Here is a 15,957-nt window from a genome sequence, read left to right as displayed (position 1 = left end):
TGACTCTTTGGGGGAAGGGAGCTTGCTGGGGGTGGGAGGGTGATCCAAGTGGAAACCTTTTACAATCCAAGATGGAGGTGACAGTAACCTGGGCTAAGGCAGCAGCATGGGGAATAGAGAGAATGGAATAGAGGTGAGTAGTCCCAAGGAGAAGAATCCTCCTTAAGAAAGGATGGAGGGACTCAGAAGGGACATGATTTCTGGCTTTGGGTATCTTGGTGGGAGGTGCAGCTGGTCCCAGAAGAAAGAACACTAGGGTGAACAGAGAGGTGACAAGGGGGTAGTATGAGTTCAGCTGCATTCATACAGAATTTGAGATATTTGCGGAGTATCTGAATGCAGAAAACCAGAAGGTAGGTCTGAAGTTCAGGAGTGGGAAAAACAGATAGTGTGATTATCCACATGTAAATAATTGTCCCAGAGGGTATGCAGGGAATCACACAGAAAGAGTGAGAAGAATAAAAGTCTACAAAATGATGGGATCAGGAGAATAAAGGGAACATGAAAAGAAAGTTGAGTAAAAAAAAAAAGACAGACAAAAAATAACTAGAGGCTAACTTGTGACACTTGTACGAGCATCTCATGAATTCATTGAAAGACATCGATGGGCCTTTTTGCTTGTCTCTGATGGTTCACATCTGGATTCAGAAGTCTAGAAATAAAATGATTCCTCTCATTTCTGTTTTGTCTTCACAGAACGGCCTAATCGTTAAACTTACAGCTTCTAGAACAGCATTGTACAGTACAGTAGCCACTGTCCACTTGGGGCTGAGCAGCCCATAATGTGACCAGTTGTGATTTGCAGTGTGCTATGTGTGCAAATCACACACTGGATTTCAAAGCCTTGGTACAAAAAAGAAAGTAGAATAGTAATCATCTTTTTGTTGATTCCATATTGGAATAATCAGAATTTGGATATATCAGTTCAGCCAAATACTGCATTCAGCATTGCAAATTAATGTCCTCTGTTTCTTATTCCTTTTTCAGGGTGGTTGTTAGCACCTTTAGCATGGCACATGTGCTCTAGACTCTGGCTGGGTGGAAGCCCTAGTTCTGCCCCCTTCTTGGCTGTGTAAACTTGGATAAGTAGCTTAATTCTTCTGGACTGCCGTGTCTCATCTCTAAAATGGGAATAGCCATCCTATGCAACCTGGAGGGTTCCTGTGCGGGTAAATAAGTGCTTTGAACCGTGCCTGGCTCATAAAGCACTCAGGATAAACATGAGCTTTCAGCAAGTACTATGTGGACACGTGGACACTCCTCCGTGGGCTGAGGAGCTCTCTGGGCAGCCTAGGATATCTAACCTCCTTCTTTTCCCTAGGACAGTTATTGTCCTACCACACAGGAATCAAGGTTTCCAGCACTTAGCTGTCAACTTAGACTGTGCTCTCTTTGCAGATGTAGTGATCCCTGAAAGCCCTGAGGCCTTTGTAAAACTCACAGAAAATGCAATCAAAACCACCTCTGGTAGGCACAGAAAGCCAGGGCCAGCCTCCCTGCCTCCCCTGTGGCACACCTCCTCTGGCACATCCGCTGTCCCTCTCACAGCTTTGTAGCACGAGCATGTTAAGGCAGAACCTTCCTCTCTTACTGCTGCCCTAGAGAGAAATAGTTGGTGGGTCAACCCCCAGCATAGAATTTCAGTGATCAAGGGAAATGTGCCAGCTCCTCGGTGTGTTAAATGGTAAACAGTCTCATTGATTAAAGACCTATGGTGTCCATTCACAGCAGAAAAACTAAGAAACAGAAAGCATGGTCTCCAGCTGATGTGCACTGGGGTTTCTCTTGGTGATGGGTTCCTGGCTTGGTGGGGTTGGGAACTCAAGGTGCAGAGCCCTGGTCCCAGTTCTTCCTGACTGCATCTGTGACCTCAGGCGTGCCCCCCTCATCCTCCTGGCCTCTAAGGAGGTCTGAGACCAGATGTCCCTCTCTAAAAATTGCAATTATGATTGTAATTTACTAATATAATTTAAAATGAAAAATGTATTCCACAAAATCTTGAACCGTAGGTTTAGCTTTAAGGAAAGGACTGTTCCTGAAACAGGAACACTTACGAGAAGAAAAAGAGGAGTTTTGCTTCATGTTACACTAGACAGACTGTAATTCAGGGTCAGTAATTTGGGGGAGGGTGGAAAATAGGGTTCGAACACAGTGATATGGTATTGAATGGCAGATTTATTAGCACACACTTAAGTTTTGGGAGAAAAGCAAAAAGGACAGGCAGTAAAGTAGAATTACTGAGATAATGGACTGCCTGATGAGTCCCAGGGAAAGGTCTCACCCAGGCGCATGTAAAGGGCTTTCTTCAAAATAAAAAATAAATGTAATATAGTTACTAATACTTGTTCTGCTTTCATCCTGTGTGCTGGCTTCACTCTGATTACCAATGCACTTGTTCAGTTCATTGGCAGTAAAATAGATATCTTTCACAAAAAGGCATTGTGACTCTGAGAGGGGAATGAGCAGAAGTTCTAGGCTCCAAGCAAGAGCATATCTAGATGCAAAGAAAAAAGAAAATTTTGGCTTTCTCCTGGTTTTGTTTCAGATTTTAAATAAAAGCACTCATTGCTAGCATGGCATCGCCACACATGTCTATCCTGAACTGGGCTTATCTGGGTGAACTTGAAGTCATGCCTTAAGTGACATGCAGCTCCCAGGACCTCTAGTGAGGTGGCAGAAAGAAAAGGTGGAGAAGGTATCATCCTCTGCTCGCTAAGAGCCTGCAGTTATCAAACCTGAGTCCTAATTCCTGGGGAATGGTAGACGCCACCTCAAGTTTCAGAAAGCCCTTCCACAACTTAAGGACTTTCGGGTTGTCAGGGGATCAAACTGGAAAAGGGAGCAGTCCTAGAAGCCAGTTTTGCCAGAGCCCTTTCACAGTATCCAGCCTGCTAGGATGCAGCAGCCCTTTCATTGATTTGACCACTTAAACGTCTAACCCCCCAGCACTTTAGAGCTAAATTTGCTTTATAATTAACCCCACATATGCCATTTCTTTGCTGCCTCAACTGAAATAATTCCTTTAACTTTCTATGAACGTCAAGCTCGAAATAACGCCAAATGAGGTGGCCCATAAATAGTCTTTTCTTTGACACTGCAGGGGATCGTGGTGCCTTGGAGTCACAGATTCAACAACTGGACAAAGCCCTCCACAACAGCCACTTTCAGATGCAGCAAACTGAAAATATTATCCGCAGCAAAACTCCCACGGGACCAGAGCTGGACTCCAGCTACAAAGGCTATGTGAGTGCCTGAACCCACGTGGGTACTGCATACCTGGAAACCTTAGTTCTGTGACAAAGGACAGTCTGTCCACCCTACGAGGTCCTGGGAGCTGTCTGAATACCAGGCCACGCTGAATTTCATGGGCATCGATGGGTAAAGCGCAGCCCTGTTTTGTATAGAACTCATCTGTTTAATTCAAAGTCCAAAATGTGTTGGGTCCCAGAAGTCATTAGGCATTTTTCCAAGTTCATCTAATAACTTTTGGACCAAGGTTATCCTTGGAAAGGGACATGGTAGCTAACAGTTTATTAACAAGGAGTTTTTCTATTTTTAGTTCTTTTTCTGGGTTTATTGATTCACTTAATGACCTCAGAAATGTTTTTGTCTCCTATTCTTAGTAGGCTCAATTTTATTCTGAGGAAAACAATTCTGACTAGCAAGAGGGATTTAGGGGAAAAGTAGCAAGGAATTGTGGCCTAAACCAGTACTCTATGCAGCTATTAGGAAAGAATTATAATAACTTTATTTGCCCTGCTTAAATGACTAAGCAAATATTTTTTTCCCTGAAAACTCCTATTTTCCAACACCTACTCTAAGCAAGAGAATTTTAAAGTAAATCTGTTTATTACCTCATACTTTCTGTTCACACCTGAAAGCCAACTTTCTAAAAGGAGGGGGCATTAATGTCCCTTAAGTCTGATCACAACTCCCACATATTAACTTATGAAAACAGGGGTGGGGGCCATTCTAGCTAGATATATTGATTTGAATATCCCTGCGATTGCACAAGAGGAATCAATCATGAGATTATTCCCGCTCCAACTTGGCCTCTTCTACCAATTTCTATTATAGGAAAACTTGTCTTATTTTATGTATGATGCTGTTTTATGTTGACTATGCTGGCATGCCTGAGATTATGCAGAATCTCAGTCAAAAGAAATCAAAGTAACTTAAAATTGGGATTTGTTAAAAGCTTTGAAAGATAATTTATGGTCAGTGGGGTCGGGGTGCCTTGAAGTGATTTGTTCTTTTACTATTTAAATACGGTGCATGATATTAAAAATGGAGTCAGAAGCTTTTCCTTTGATGTGAGAATATTTTAAGAACTATTAATTAGAAAAGTTTTGGGTTTACAGAAAACACATGAACAAATACGGAGTTCCCACATACCACCCATTATTAACCCATTATTACCAGCCTTGCAGTGACGTGGTATATTTGTTGCAATTGGTGAAGGCACAGTTGTTTAATTTCACTGCAGTCCATGATTTACCTCAGGGTTCATTGTTTGTATTGTACAGGTCCATGAATTTTTTTCTCTCGCTATTTTTCTGTAGCATTTAAATAACCTAAAATTTCCTCTTTTAATCACATTCGTAGGTTTATATGAATTTATATATATAATTCAGTGCTGTTAATTAAGTTTGCAGTGTGCTACCGTCAACACCATCCACAACCAAAACTTTTCCGTCACCTCAAATAGAGACTCTACTTTTTAAGCCTTAACTCCCTGTTCCCTACATCTACTCCTTCTGGTAACCTGTATTCTAAATTCAGACTCTATGAGTTTGCTTATCCTAATTATTTGGTATCAGTGAGATCATACAATATTTGTCCTTTTGTTCCTGGCTTATTTTATTCATCATGATGTCTTCAAGGCTCGTCCATGTTGTTGCGTGAATCAAGACTTCATCCTTTTTATGCCCGATTAATATTCCCTTGTGTTTCCATACAATAAATTTTTTATCTATTCATCAGTTTATGGACACTTAGGGTGCTTCCACCTTTCAACAACTGTGAATAATAACACTGCTGTGATCATCGGTGGGCAAATATCTGTTCCAGTCCATGATTTCAGTTCTTTTGTGTATTTATCAAGAAGTGGGATTGCTAAATCACATGGTAGTTCTACACTTAATTTTTTGAGTAACTGCCAAGCTGTGTTCCACAGCAGCTGCACCATTTTCCATTCCCACCAGCAATGAGTGAGTGTCCCTATTTCTCTATATCCTCTCCAACACTTGTCATTTCCTGTTTTGTTTTGTTTTTTTTTTAATGGGAGCCATTCTAGTATCTGTCAAATGGTTTCTCATTGTAGTTTCGATGTGCATTGCCTGAGTGGCTAATGATGTTAAGCATCTTTATGTACATTTCGGCCATCTGTGTATCTTCTTTAGAGAAATGCTATTCAAGTCTTTGCCCATTTCTTAATTGGGTTGTTTGTCTTTTTGTTGTTGAGTTGGACGACTTTTATATTCTGAACATTAAACTTGTATTGGATATGTAGTTTCCAAATATTTTCTCTCATTGTGTAGGTGATCTAATCTGTTGGTGTATGTTTGTTCATTCTTCCCTCTTATAGTCCTTTTTATTTCAGGGGGTCAGTAGTAATGTCCCCCTTTTTAAGAATTTCAATCTACTGCCTTCTTACCTACACGGTTTTCAGATGAAAAATCAGCACTTAATCTAATTGGGATTCCCTTGTACATAACACGTTGCTTTTCACTTGTAGCATTCAGAGTTCTCTTCTTGTCCTTTGCATTTGACAGTTCAATCAGTTTGTATTGGGCATATTCTTATACAAATTTATCCTTTTCAGTGTTCTCTGGAATTCTTGTATGTGCATAGTCACATCTTTTCCTAAATTTGGGGAGTTCTTGGTCTTTATTGCTTTGACAATTCCTTCTGCCCCTTTTTCTCTTTCTTATTCTGAAACTCCTATAACATACTTATATGTTGTATGCTTGATGATATCTCAGAGGTTTCTTTGGCTATTTTTGCTTTTTATAATTCTTTTTTCTTTCTGCTTCTCAGCTTGACTTATTTCAATTGTCTTTTCTTGAAGTTTGCTGATTCTTTCTTCTGCCACCTCCAATCTGCTGTTGAAACCTCACTGGGAATTTTTTATTTCAGCTATGGTAGTCTTCAACTCCAGTAGTTCTCTTTATTCCATTTAAAAAATTTCTATCTCTTTATTGATATTATCATATTGTTCATGCATTGTTTTCCTGACATCCTTTAGTTCTTTGTATTTTCCTTTGTCTCCTTGAGCGCGTTGAGGATCCTTTTTTTTTAGAGACTTTGTCTAGTATGTCTACAGTCTTACCTCCTTTGCTGTGTTTTCTGGATTTTTATCATCTTCCTTGTGATGGACCGTCACTCTGATGTCTTTGCTTGTCTTGTAATCTATTGTAGTAGGCTGTATATTTTAATATTTTAAAATGTTAACTCTGGGATTTATTACCGTCTGTTTCATGAGTTTATAACCAGTGGTAAAATGACAGAGATTTTCTTGAATATCAGGAGCTACCAAAAGCAAGCAAGCCGAAGCAAGAAACCCCTTCCACCATCTTTGCAAATTGGCTCTGCAGGAGCTGATGCTCTCTGTCAGAGTTCAGCGCACCTATCTGGCAGGTCAGCCCAGGGTGAATGCAAAGTGCAATGCTCCCTCTGTCTTTCCAAGATTTGTGTCTGGGTTTATTCTGGGCTTGCTAGTGGCCTTTGGAGTCCCCCTGTTAACAGGAGTTTAAATACTCCCTCTACTTCCCAGAAATAGATCTCCTTCTCCTGGGTGTTCCACTGCAGGACTTAAAGCCAGTTAGCCTTCGCCCCAGGCTGTCCCTCCTCAGTTGTTCTTTATTCTGCTTTCATTGTTTCAAGATGCTTTGCCTGAAGAGCAAATGATGGGAGGGGGTCATGCTAAAGAAGAGTTTCTCAAGTCAGTCTTTTCCAGTTGAACAAAGACCAGGAGCCCTGACTGTCTCCACACTATCCTGGGGAGAGGATATGGGAGGGGCCAGAAAGAGCTCCAGTAGCTTCTTCCACAGCAACTCAAAGCTGTGTTTCCTTGACTCGGGCCCGGCCCAGCCAATGCAGCCCCTTCAGTTGTCCCCCACAGTTCTGAGGAAGCCCACCATCTTTAAGTCTCCTCCACTGCCTTTATCTGAGGCAGGTTAGAGCAATCGCCATCCTCAGAACCAGGCTCCCAAAAATCTGAAGTGGCTAATCAAAAGCAATGGTCAGCGATTGGCCCATGCCACCCTCCCCAGTAACCCCGCCTCCTACTGCACATGTTGGGGAACTGGATTTTAATGTGCATTTTTGGCATCAGCAAACTACTCCAGAGCCCAAATCCCACTGCTGCCGGCTCGAGAAGGGGGCATGGGTGACAGTAACCAATATGTAGAGAGAGCAGTTTACCAGTATTTAGTGTAATTTACCAGCCTCTTCCTCCCACTCTTCCCAGGTTGCTTTCCAGTGTTCTCCTGGACACCAGAGTTTCCAAATAGTTGAGTCAGACCGTTTCTGCATATGTGGTAGTTGCTGCAGTGAAAGGACTGATTGCTGGAGCTTCCTACTCCACCATCTTCCCTGATGTTAGGATTTAGTCCCTGTTAACCACGGAGACTAAACCTTTAGTCCCTATTAAAACCATTGCTTAAAGTTTCTCACACAACAGCTGGATTTAATATTGCCCTAAACTTTTGAATATCTTAATTATTTAATGCAAAAAAAAAAAAATGTTCCCGTGAGATTTGTGGTAAAATTATTTTTCCCACATTTCAGTTTAAGAAAGAGAAAGAAGGAGAAACTTGCCAAATTTTCCATATTATATTACCAACAGAGATTTAAATCCCAGATGAGTTTAGTCTGTTTGGATTCATGAATTTAAGGGAAATTTTGAAGACTTTTCATGTGAGGTCATAAAAACAAAGTATATCCAAAAGCTTTGCTTAACATACAAATGAATGTGTCAGCCCTTTAAAAAGCATGTTCTTTTTATTTTTGTTTTTGGGTTTTTTTTTTTGTCTTTTTAAATTATTTTTAATAGAGCAGTTGTAGGCTTGTAGAAAAATCATGCAGAAAGTACAGAGTTCCCATATATTCCCCCCTACAGTTTTCTTTATTAACATTTTGCACTTGTTATAATTGATGAGATAACATTATTATAATTATATCATTGACTATAGTCTGTAATTTACATTAGGGTTTACTTTTTGTTGTAAATTTCCTTTTTTTTGTTTTTAAAGTTTTTAACTTCATTACATATAGAAAACCTAAAATTTCTTATTTTGACTACTTTCAAATGTACAGTTTGGTAGTGGTAATTACTAGAAAGCATGCTGTTGAGTATGAGCTCATTTTTAATATAGTGGCAAAGTCTTCACAGACACATGAAACACGGTCGTGGTCATGGTTGACAAATCACCAGGGATATGTTTCACAGAATTCTGCTCTCAGCAGGATTTCAGTGACCAGAGCATCTGTGTTTTATTTCTAAACAGATGAAGCTGCTGGGTGAATGCAGTGACAGCATAGACTCAGTGAAAAGGCTGGAACACAAACTGAAGGAGGAGGAAGAGAATTTCCCTGGATTTGTCAACCTGAATAGTACCGAAACACAAACAGCTGGTGAGTGGTCAGTGCAGTGCTCACAAAAGAAAGAAAGTTCTGGAACATGTTGTTACACCCAAGTTCCACTCTACCCCTTTCCCTCCTTCTGTACTATTCTATCCTGAGAACTTCTCTCCTCATTCCCATGATCTCCTGTAATGGAAGAGGGAGGCAAAAGCACACCATAGTGTATTCTTCCATGTTCCATTTATTTTAATGACTGCCTCTAATGTATGCCTTCATTCATGTATGTCCTCTGAGAGTCCAGCTTTAGAACAGATCCAAGAATCAAATGTAACGTCATGTACATTTCCATTTATTACTTCTTGAGACTCTTTACAGTGCTAAAACCCTATGTAACGAAATTTTTTTTAACTCCATTATCATGAAAAATGCAGGCAGGATAAAAATGCAGGTAGCCTTTATGCTCATTTCATTGTTATGTACAGACCACAGTAACAACAGAAATGTCCGGCAGAATTGCTTTTCTTTCTATTGCTATTTAAAGTTGTCCCCCATGTGTGTTTAAACTGTTTTCTAAACACCTCCCTATTCTGTGCATGTCCTGCCAGGTGTGATTGATCGGTGGGAGCTCCTCCAGGCCCAGGCGCTGAGCAAGGAGCTGAGGATGAAACAGAACCTGCAGAAGTGGCAGCAATTCAATTCTGACCTCAACAGCATCTGGGCCTGGCTCAGAGAAATGGAGGAGGAACTGGAGCACCTCCAGCGGCTGGAGCTCAGCACAGACATCCAGACCATCGAGGGCCAAATAAAAAAACTCAAGGTAGCTGTCCTTTGCCTTTCCCACTGCAGCCACCCAGCAGGCTGCCCCATGCAATGTCCCTTCAGTTGGAATCACCAGTTCTAGCTCTTCTGCCATCACACAGCGGCCGAAATGAACAAGAATATGCTCTTCTCCTCGAGACATCCCAAATCAGAGTTTTTAATAACGAAGGCTTTTGAAGACCAGAAAGACGGACCACACTCTAGAACTATCCACCATGTAAATAGTCACATATAATTTAATGGCTTGATCTTTAAGAAATGACCAATTCAAGTTTCATGTTGAATATCTAGGCACCTCTGGGACCTGTTTAACTATTTCTCAGAGAAATTTATAGATGGTGTAGATCCTGGAAGCCTATGACCGAGAGCTGGAGAGCAGTCCTCTCCCAGATTGTTTGAGGGTAGATCTGAAGAAATTATGTGACCTTCTGGAATCAGTGACACTTTCCAAATTGATTATAATAGTGGCGTAAGCAATTTTTACAGTGACAAATAACAGAGCACAGTGCAAAACTGTGGAATAATTGTGATAACACACCTGATATTTTGCACGTGATTTTGGCCTGTGCAGGTATGGTTCACAAAATAGCTTCCCTGAAGGCCATTTATATATATATTTTATACATGGGCAGGCACCGGGAATCAAACCTGGGTCCTCTGGCATTCCAGGCAAGTGTTCTTGCCTTCTGAGCCACCGTGGCCTGCCCCCATTTCTATATTTTAAACATCCTCCTTAGTCCCCACCCAGTAAGATGCATTAATATTTTGAGGCTTTTGTCAGCATGTTGTGCATTGAGAGTTCAGTTTATCTTTAATAGCTCTTTTGGTCCTGCTTTTTGATTGGAGAATATCAAGATAGTCTCCTCAGAATGCAGCTGTCCAAGTTCTCCAGCCTCCTTGGTTCCTATGTTTGTATAGTTTTAGTGATGCTGTTTATTTCAGGTTGACTTTCTCGTGGCTTGCTTCTGGTTGTTGTGTGGTTTTGTTTTGTACATTCCCACCAGAGCAAGAAGACTTTTGCAGAGATCCTCACTCTGGTGCATCCCCATTGAGAACCCACCCGCCTCCCCCCAGTTTGAGGACAGAACACAGGGTGGGGGCTGTGTTTCATGTTGCCTGGAATACAAAATGCATTTTTCTCTACAGTCACTAGATTACTCCAAGCCCTCTCTGAGAAATGTAAGGCGTGTTGCCATTACAACCAAATTCCTTAAAAAGTTGAGACTTCAGAGAAATCAGGGCAGGAAAATGAGATCTGGAAATTCAGCCTGGCCAATATCAGGCCCCACTCCTCTCTGCACCTTTCCAATCCTCCCTACTCTTGTTTTCTGTGGGTCTACCTATAGGGTAACCCGATATCTTCCCATGATGTCACTCAGTCTTAGGCTGTCTCTGTGGCTGGATCTAAACTATAACATGTTGAGAATCCGCTGAAAAGTGAAAAATTAAGATGAGTTTAGAAGCATAACAGGAAAGGTGAAAAAGTATAAGGACATCGTGCCCGTGTGATCTCCAGGACACCTCACCCTTAGCCCATCTGGGAGTGTTTAAGAAGAACATAGATGCTCATTTATTAAAAGATGAGCATGTGCTCAAGTTCTTGGAATACAGCTCTGGATTCTTTGGAAAAGTACAAAGCCCAAAATCGGTCTCCTGGTTTATTGAAATAACTAGTTCCTTTTTTCTGCCCTTATGAAGGTGCCCTTTGAGGCAGGCGGACATCAAGGTCAGGGCCCTGGGATCTGTTTTCTTCCTGAGATCCACCATTTCATTCTGCCCAAAAACTTGAGTACCACTGGTCAAGGCAAATGGGATCACACTAGGTTAAAATGCAGGTGTCCTGTGCTCAAGACTCTAAAAGCCAGGCTTCTGTCTTGTTGGGTTGAGATTGAGACTCCAGGCAGGGTTGGCACAGGGTCTTCATTGCCTTCTGCAAGCCTCCTCTTCATTTTATTTGTTTATCCTCCCCCTCCTCCATTTTTCTTTTTAAATTCCCACTCCTCAAACCTGTAGCAAGCATTTTGAAATATTTAACGAATTTTTTTTTGCTCATATGTATTCTTGAAAATCTTTTTGGACTTGCATGTGTGCGTGCATTTTAAATTACACGAATGCCATTGTGCTACACATATTCTGTTTCTGCCTTTTTCATTTTATACTTCAAGTATATATTTTAATTTTTTTTTTTTTACTTTATACTGTATTTTCTTTGGATCCACCCATGTTGTCCAGTGAACATCTAACTGCAGTAGTTTCTCAGTAGTGTCCACCCACCTTGTTTTACCTGTCCACCCTAAAGGCTGCTTTAATTAATGGACCTGTTCATCTGGGAAAAGCATTTTCAAAAGTATTAAACTTCCTTTAAAGGTCTCCATGGTCGTGTTCCTTGTGTGATTGCTCCCGTTCGTCTTTCCAGGAGCTTCAGAGAGCCGTAGACCACCACAAAGCTATCATCCTCTCCATCAATCTGTGCAGCCCCGAGTTCACCCAGGCTGGCAGCGAGGAGAGCCAAGGCCTGCAGGACCGCCTGTCACAGCTGAACGGGCGCTGGGACCGTGTGTGCACTCTGCTGGAGGGGTGGCGGGGCCTGCTCCAGGACGCACTCATGCAGTGCCAGGTGTGTGGAGCTCTGGGGAAACATGGCCAGTCCATCGGGCTCCATCGGTGGATTTAACACCATTGTTTGGTGTCTGCAGTTGCTTGCCAGCATCAGTATCTTAGTGATATAACCTAGTGTCCTAGCCTTTCTTTCCTCTATAGCCTTTGTGCATGTGACCAGGGCTTCAAACATGAAGGCATTATCCTCCATCCAGCCAAGAAGATAGTTTTCTCATAAGCGTATTCTAGTCCACCATTCCTTCTTTGATCCATTCATTTATTTCGCTCATTCACTGTAGGGGTGGAATCAGTTCTCATTGTTTGGAATAATACTATTATATAAAGTCTCTGTAGACACCAAATTAGCAAATACTGAGCCATTGCTGCTTGGGAAAATACAAATTTAGTTTCCTATGAGACTCCAGTTTCAAAATTTTTGCCATCCGGTCAATGCATAACCTTGTTTATGTGTGTGTTTGTTTATTAAAGACCCCTTATTTCATTTATACTGTTGATTCACTGACATTGAACTCACAAGCAACAGAACTATAATTTGTGCCTGAACAAAGTGTATCTAACATATGTAAGGCACATCCGCAGCCTCTTTGCACTTGGAAACACTTGACAGCACTTCGGCACTACACTTGGGAGACAGCAAACTCCCCAACAAAAAGCACAAAAATGTGAGAAATGTGGCAGTAACTCTACTGCATAAAGGATACTTATTTACAGCATGGAGCTGAAACAAGAAGGCAAAGCCTCACCTTGTTTGACCTCACTTGGGAACATGCATGCCAGGTGACTCAAATTTCTTACCACTCTACATGTGTCTATGAACAACACAAAAGCACTACAATTATTGATTTGCTAAAAATAAATTTTAGCAAGTAGGTGGATTTACTAGTACAGAATCTGTGAATAATGGGGTTCAACTGTATTTGTGAACAGACATTTCTTGAACATCTAAGTGATCTTTACAAACATTTATTCACCCTTTCCTACCATACTTACTAGTTGAACATCCGCAATATGCACAATCAGCAGATAGGATACAGCATAGGCTCTGCTTTTGGTAGGGAAGACTGGAAATAGAAATGCAAATGATCATTAACCAGGATGCTTATAGATTTTGACAATAGGGGTAACTGAGAAAAGCTGCTTTGGGAGGGTGTTGAGGGAAGTTCTATGGCTCTCTGAGCTGGCAAATGGATAGTCACTGAGGCAGCACAGGGCTTGGTCTCTTCAAGGGCAGAAAAGGGAAGCCAGTGTGACGGCCAGAAGTGAAGAAAAAGACTGGAACCCATCACACAGGCCTTGTAGGTCATGAGCAGGAGTTTGGATTGGGAGGCCCTCAAAGCATCTGAAGGCTGCTTTCCAGATTTATAGGTTCCCTTGAAAGCAAGTATGTTGGCTGTCATTTCATGCTTGCATGCTCTCCTAGCCTGCTGCTTCACACACATAGTCAGTCTGATAACTCCATGTTGAATGAAGGGGCCTCGAACATACAGTCTTTGGTAACTCCATGTTAAATGAATGAGTCAATGAATGAATGAAGGGGATATAAAATTAGATGAAGGCCTTAAAAGATGGAGAGATTTAAATACACAGAGAGGAGAGGAGAGAAGATCACTTACTTCCAAATTGTTTAATAGCTAAACTCTTCTTTCTGAAATTAAGTATTTTGATGCTAATTTTTTTGTATCTAAATGATTCCCCCAAAATAAATGAAGTGTTTTGGGTAGGAACAGGAACTCAGGTAATGATAGCAGCACCAGTGCTTCCTCAGGAAGCAGTTGTGTATAAATTCTTGAAACCAGCATTATCTTTGTCAGTCGTCACAATTGTAGAGAATGGAAGTTCAATTCTAAGCTGTGGGAGAAAGAAAAATAATTTATTATCCCCAGTTATCTTACACCACCATATGTTTTTCTGTAGGATTTCCACGAAATGAGCCATGGTTTGCTTCTTATGCTGGAGAACATTGACAGAAGGAAAAATGAAATTGTCCCAATTGATTCTAACCTTGATGCAGAGGTACTTCAGGAGCATCACAAACAGCTTATGGTAGGATGTGTGCACTCCGGCAGCCTCTAGTTTTTCTTAAACAGGATTCCATATTATTTACAGAAAATGAATGTGGATGGCTTTTTTGTTTTTTAAATCTTTTGTGTCTCTCACATGCTTTCTTTACTCCTTGTGGTTTTCAATATTTGCGCAAAACATGTACGAAGAAGCTGACATCTGCTAGCTTTAGAATGTGCTTCTAATAGCATTGCTCAATTGTGGAAACTTCCATGTTCTTAATCTTAATTAGCTTGGGTTTATTAAAGCAACTCTTTGGTGAAATGCACTTATTTTTAATGTAAATTTTGTATACTACATCTGTGTCCCAAAAGTGTATTTGGTGGCTTCTATGAAAAGTATATACCAGTTTAAACAGTAGCCTTAGCCTTAGCACCAAGGTTTCTGAAAGCTAAGACAAAAAGGGAAACATGACAGGTTAGATTATTTTCATTATATGTCAAAAAGTAAACATGCCAGTTCTCAAGGGACAAAATCTTTTTCCTAGTACTAAGTTCAGAAGGAAATTTTTTTTCTGTAGATTTCTATACAAGGAACTTTGAACAATAAAATATACAGGGTATTTAACAGTGATTTATAGAAAATAAGGAAACAAATATATTTAAGTTCCATTAGGAGAAAGGACTTCCTATTTAGTGGCTTTAAGTATTTTTATAACAGTATGTTTAAAAGCTAGCTTGGTAGCTTTTAATTCAGTGTCATAGGGTCTTAAAAGGAAATAACTTTGCGACTTCATTTTTATGAGGCTTTTGGCCTCAGACATTAAGCTGTGAGTGATGAATCACCATATCTTTTTAAAATCTTGCATAGATTTCAGAGTATACCTAGGCATACCTGAGTTTTGCTACATTTAGACCTTCATGTTTCTATTTAAAAGAATACCTAATGTCTCATTTGTAAGATACTTTATATTTGAAGTACTTACACATATATTAAGCAATCTGAACCTCCCAATAATACTTACCGTGTACCAGGCAAAGGTAATTATCTTCATTTTACCCAATTAGAAAACCAAGATCAGAGAGATTCAGGACATTACAGAGTTCATTTTGGCAGAGGCAGGAGGAGAACATAGGTTCCCCAAGCCTCGTTCTGTGTGCTGACGATCAGGTATAATTTCCCACAAAATTAAAGTGATGGCATTCTGCACTTTTGTAACTCTCTCCAGCTATTGACAATCCTTAGAAAGATACTCTTTATCATATACACAGCAAATAAGGCGTGAGCTGTTGGAATCACAACTAAAAGTGGCCTCACTTCAAGACATGTCTTGCCAATTGTTGGTGAATACTGAAGGCACAGACTGTTTAGAAGCCAAAGAAAAAGTCCACGTGATTGGAAACCGGCTGAAGCTGCTCTTGAAGGAGGTCAGTCGTCACATCAAGGACCTGGAGAAGTTATTAGACATATCAGGCAGTCAGCAGGTAAGCTTTACACAGATGTCACTGTACAGCATTTCTTACATGATACCAAAGAAGCACCCTCTTCACCAGTTCCGGAAAGTCTTTAAATGCAGTACTTGTCGGGATGGAGTGTCCACTCAATCACTGCTCTCACAAGTCCTGTCTCAAAATATCGAAGCAGACTTGTAAACTTTTGTAATAGACCACTGCTTTCAATTCTCTTAAATCCAAAGGCCTCTTGAATTGTTACTAGTAACCCTTTCACCGCCAATACTATGCAATTTTATCTTACCTTGTTAATTTAAAAATTCACACATTTTCAGTTACGCAGTGATGATAGATTGCTGCATATGGGCTTTAATACCTTATAATGCATGGATTCTCCTTAGGTATACCATAATTATGCCACCGAAAACTTCCTCTGTTCACTTATTTTTTTGTATTTTTTTCCTAAATCAACTACTTAATG

General features: G+C 40.6%; 1 protein-coding gene across 15 annotated transcripts in view; it reads left to right on the top strand.

The window, feature by feature from the left end:
• SYNE1 (spectrin repeat containing nuclear envelope protein 1) overlaps nt 1-15,957 on the top strand; it is a 536,476-nt gene that overhangs the window by 509,634 nt on the left and 10,885 nt on the right. For 12 of the 15 annotated variants that reach the window (XM_077149294.1, XM_077149293.1, XM_077149295.1 and 9 more), the window contains 7 exons: nt 1,399-1,467; nt 3,101-3,243; nt 8,511-8,637; nt 9,192-9,403; nt 11,822-12,022; nt 13,939-14,067; nt 15,297-15,509. In XM_077149294.1, coding sequence (XP_077005409.1) covers nt 1,399-1,467; nt 3,101-3,243; nt 8,511-8,637; nt 9,192-9,403; nt 11,822-12,022; nt 13,939-14,067; nt 15,297-15,509 — 1,094 coding nt within the window. The remainder of the gene's footprint in view (nt 1-1,398; nt 1,468-3,100; nt 3,244-8,510; nt 8,638-9,191; nt 9,404-11,821; nt 12,023-13,938; nt 14,068-15,296; nt 15,510-15,957) is intronic. The other 3 variants (XM_077149300.1, XM_077149299.1, XM_077149303.1) reach the window with 1 other exon arrangement.

Source organism: Tamandua tetradactyla, chromosome 2 (genome assembly GCF_023851605.1).
Source record: "Tamandua tetradactyla isolate mTamTet1 chromosome 2, mTamTet1.pri, whole genome shotgun sequence".
Classification (NCBI taxonomy): Eukaryota; Metazoa; Chordata; class Mammalia; order Pilosa; family Myrmecophagidae; genus Tamandua; species Tamandua tetradactyla.
The sequence above is the reverse complement of the archived record's forward strand: the minus strand, read 5'-3'. Positions and strand labels throughout refer to the sequence as shown.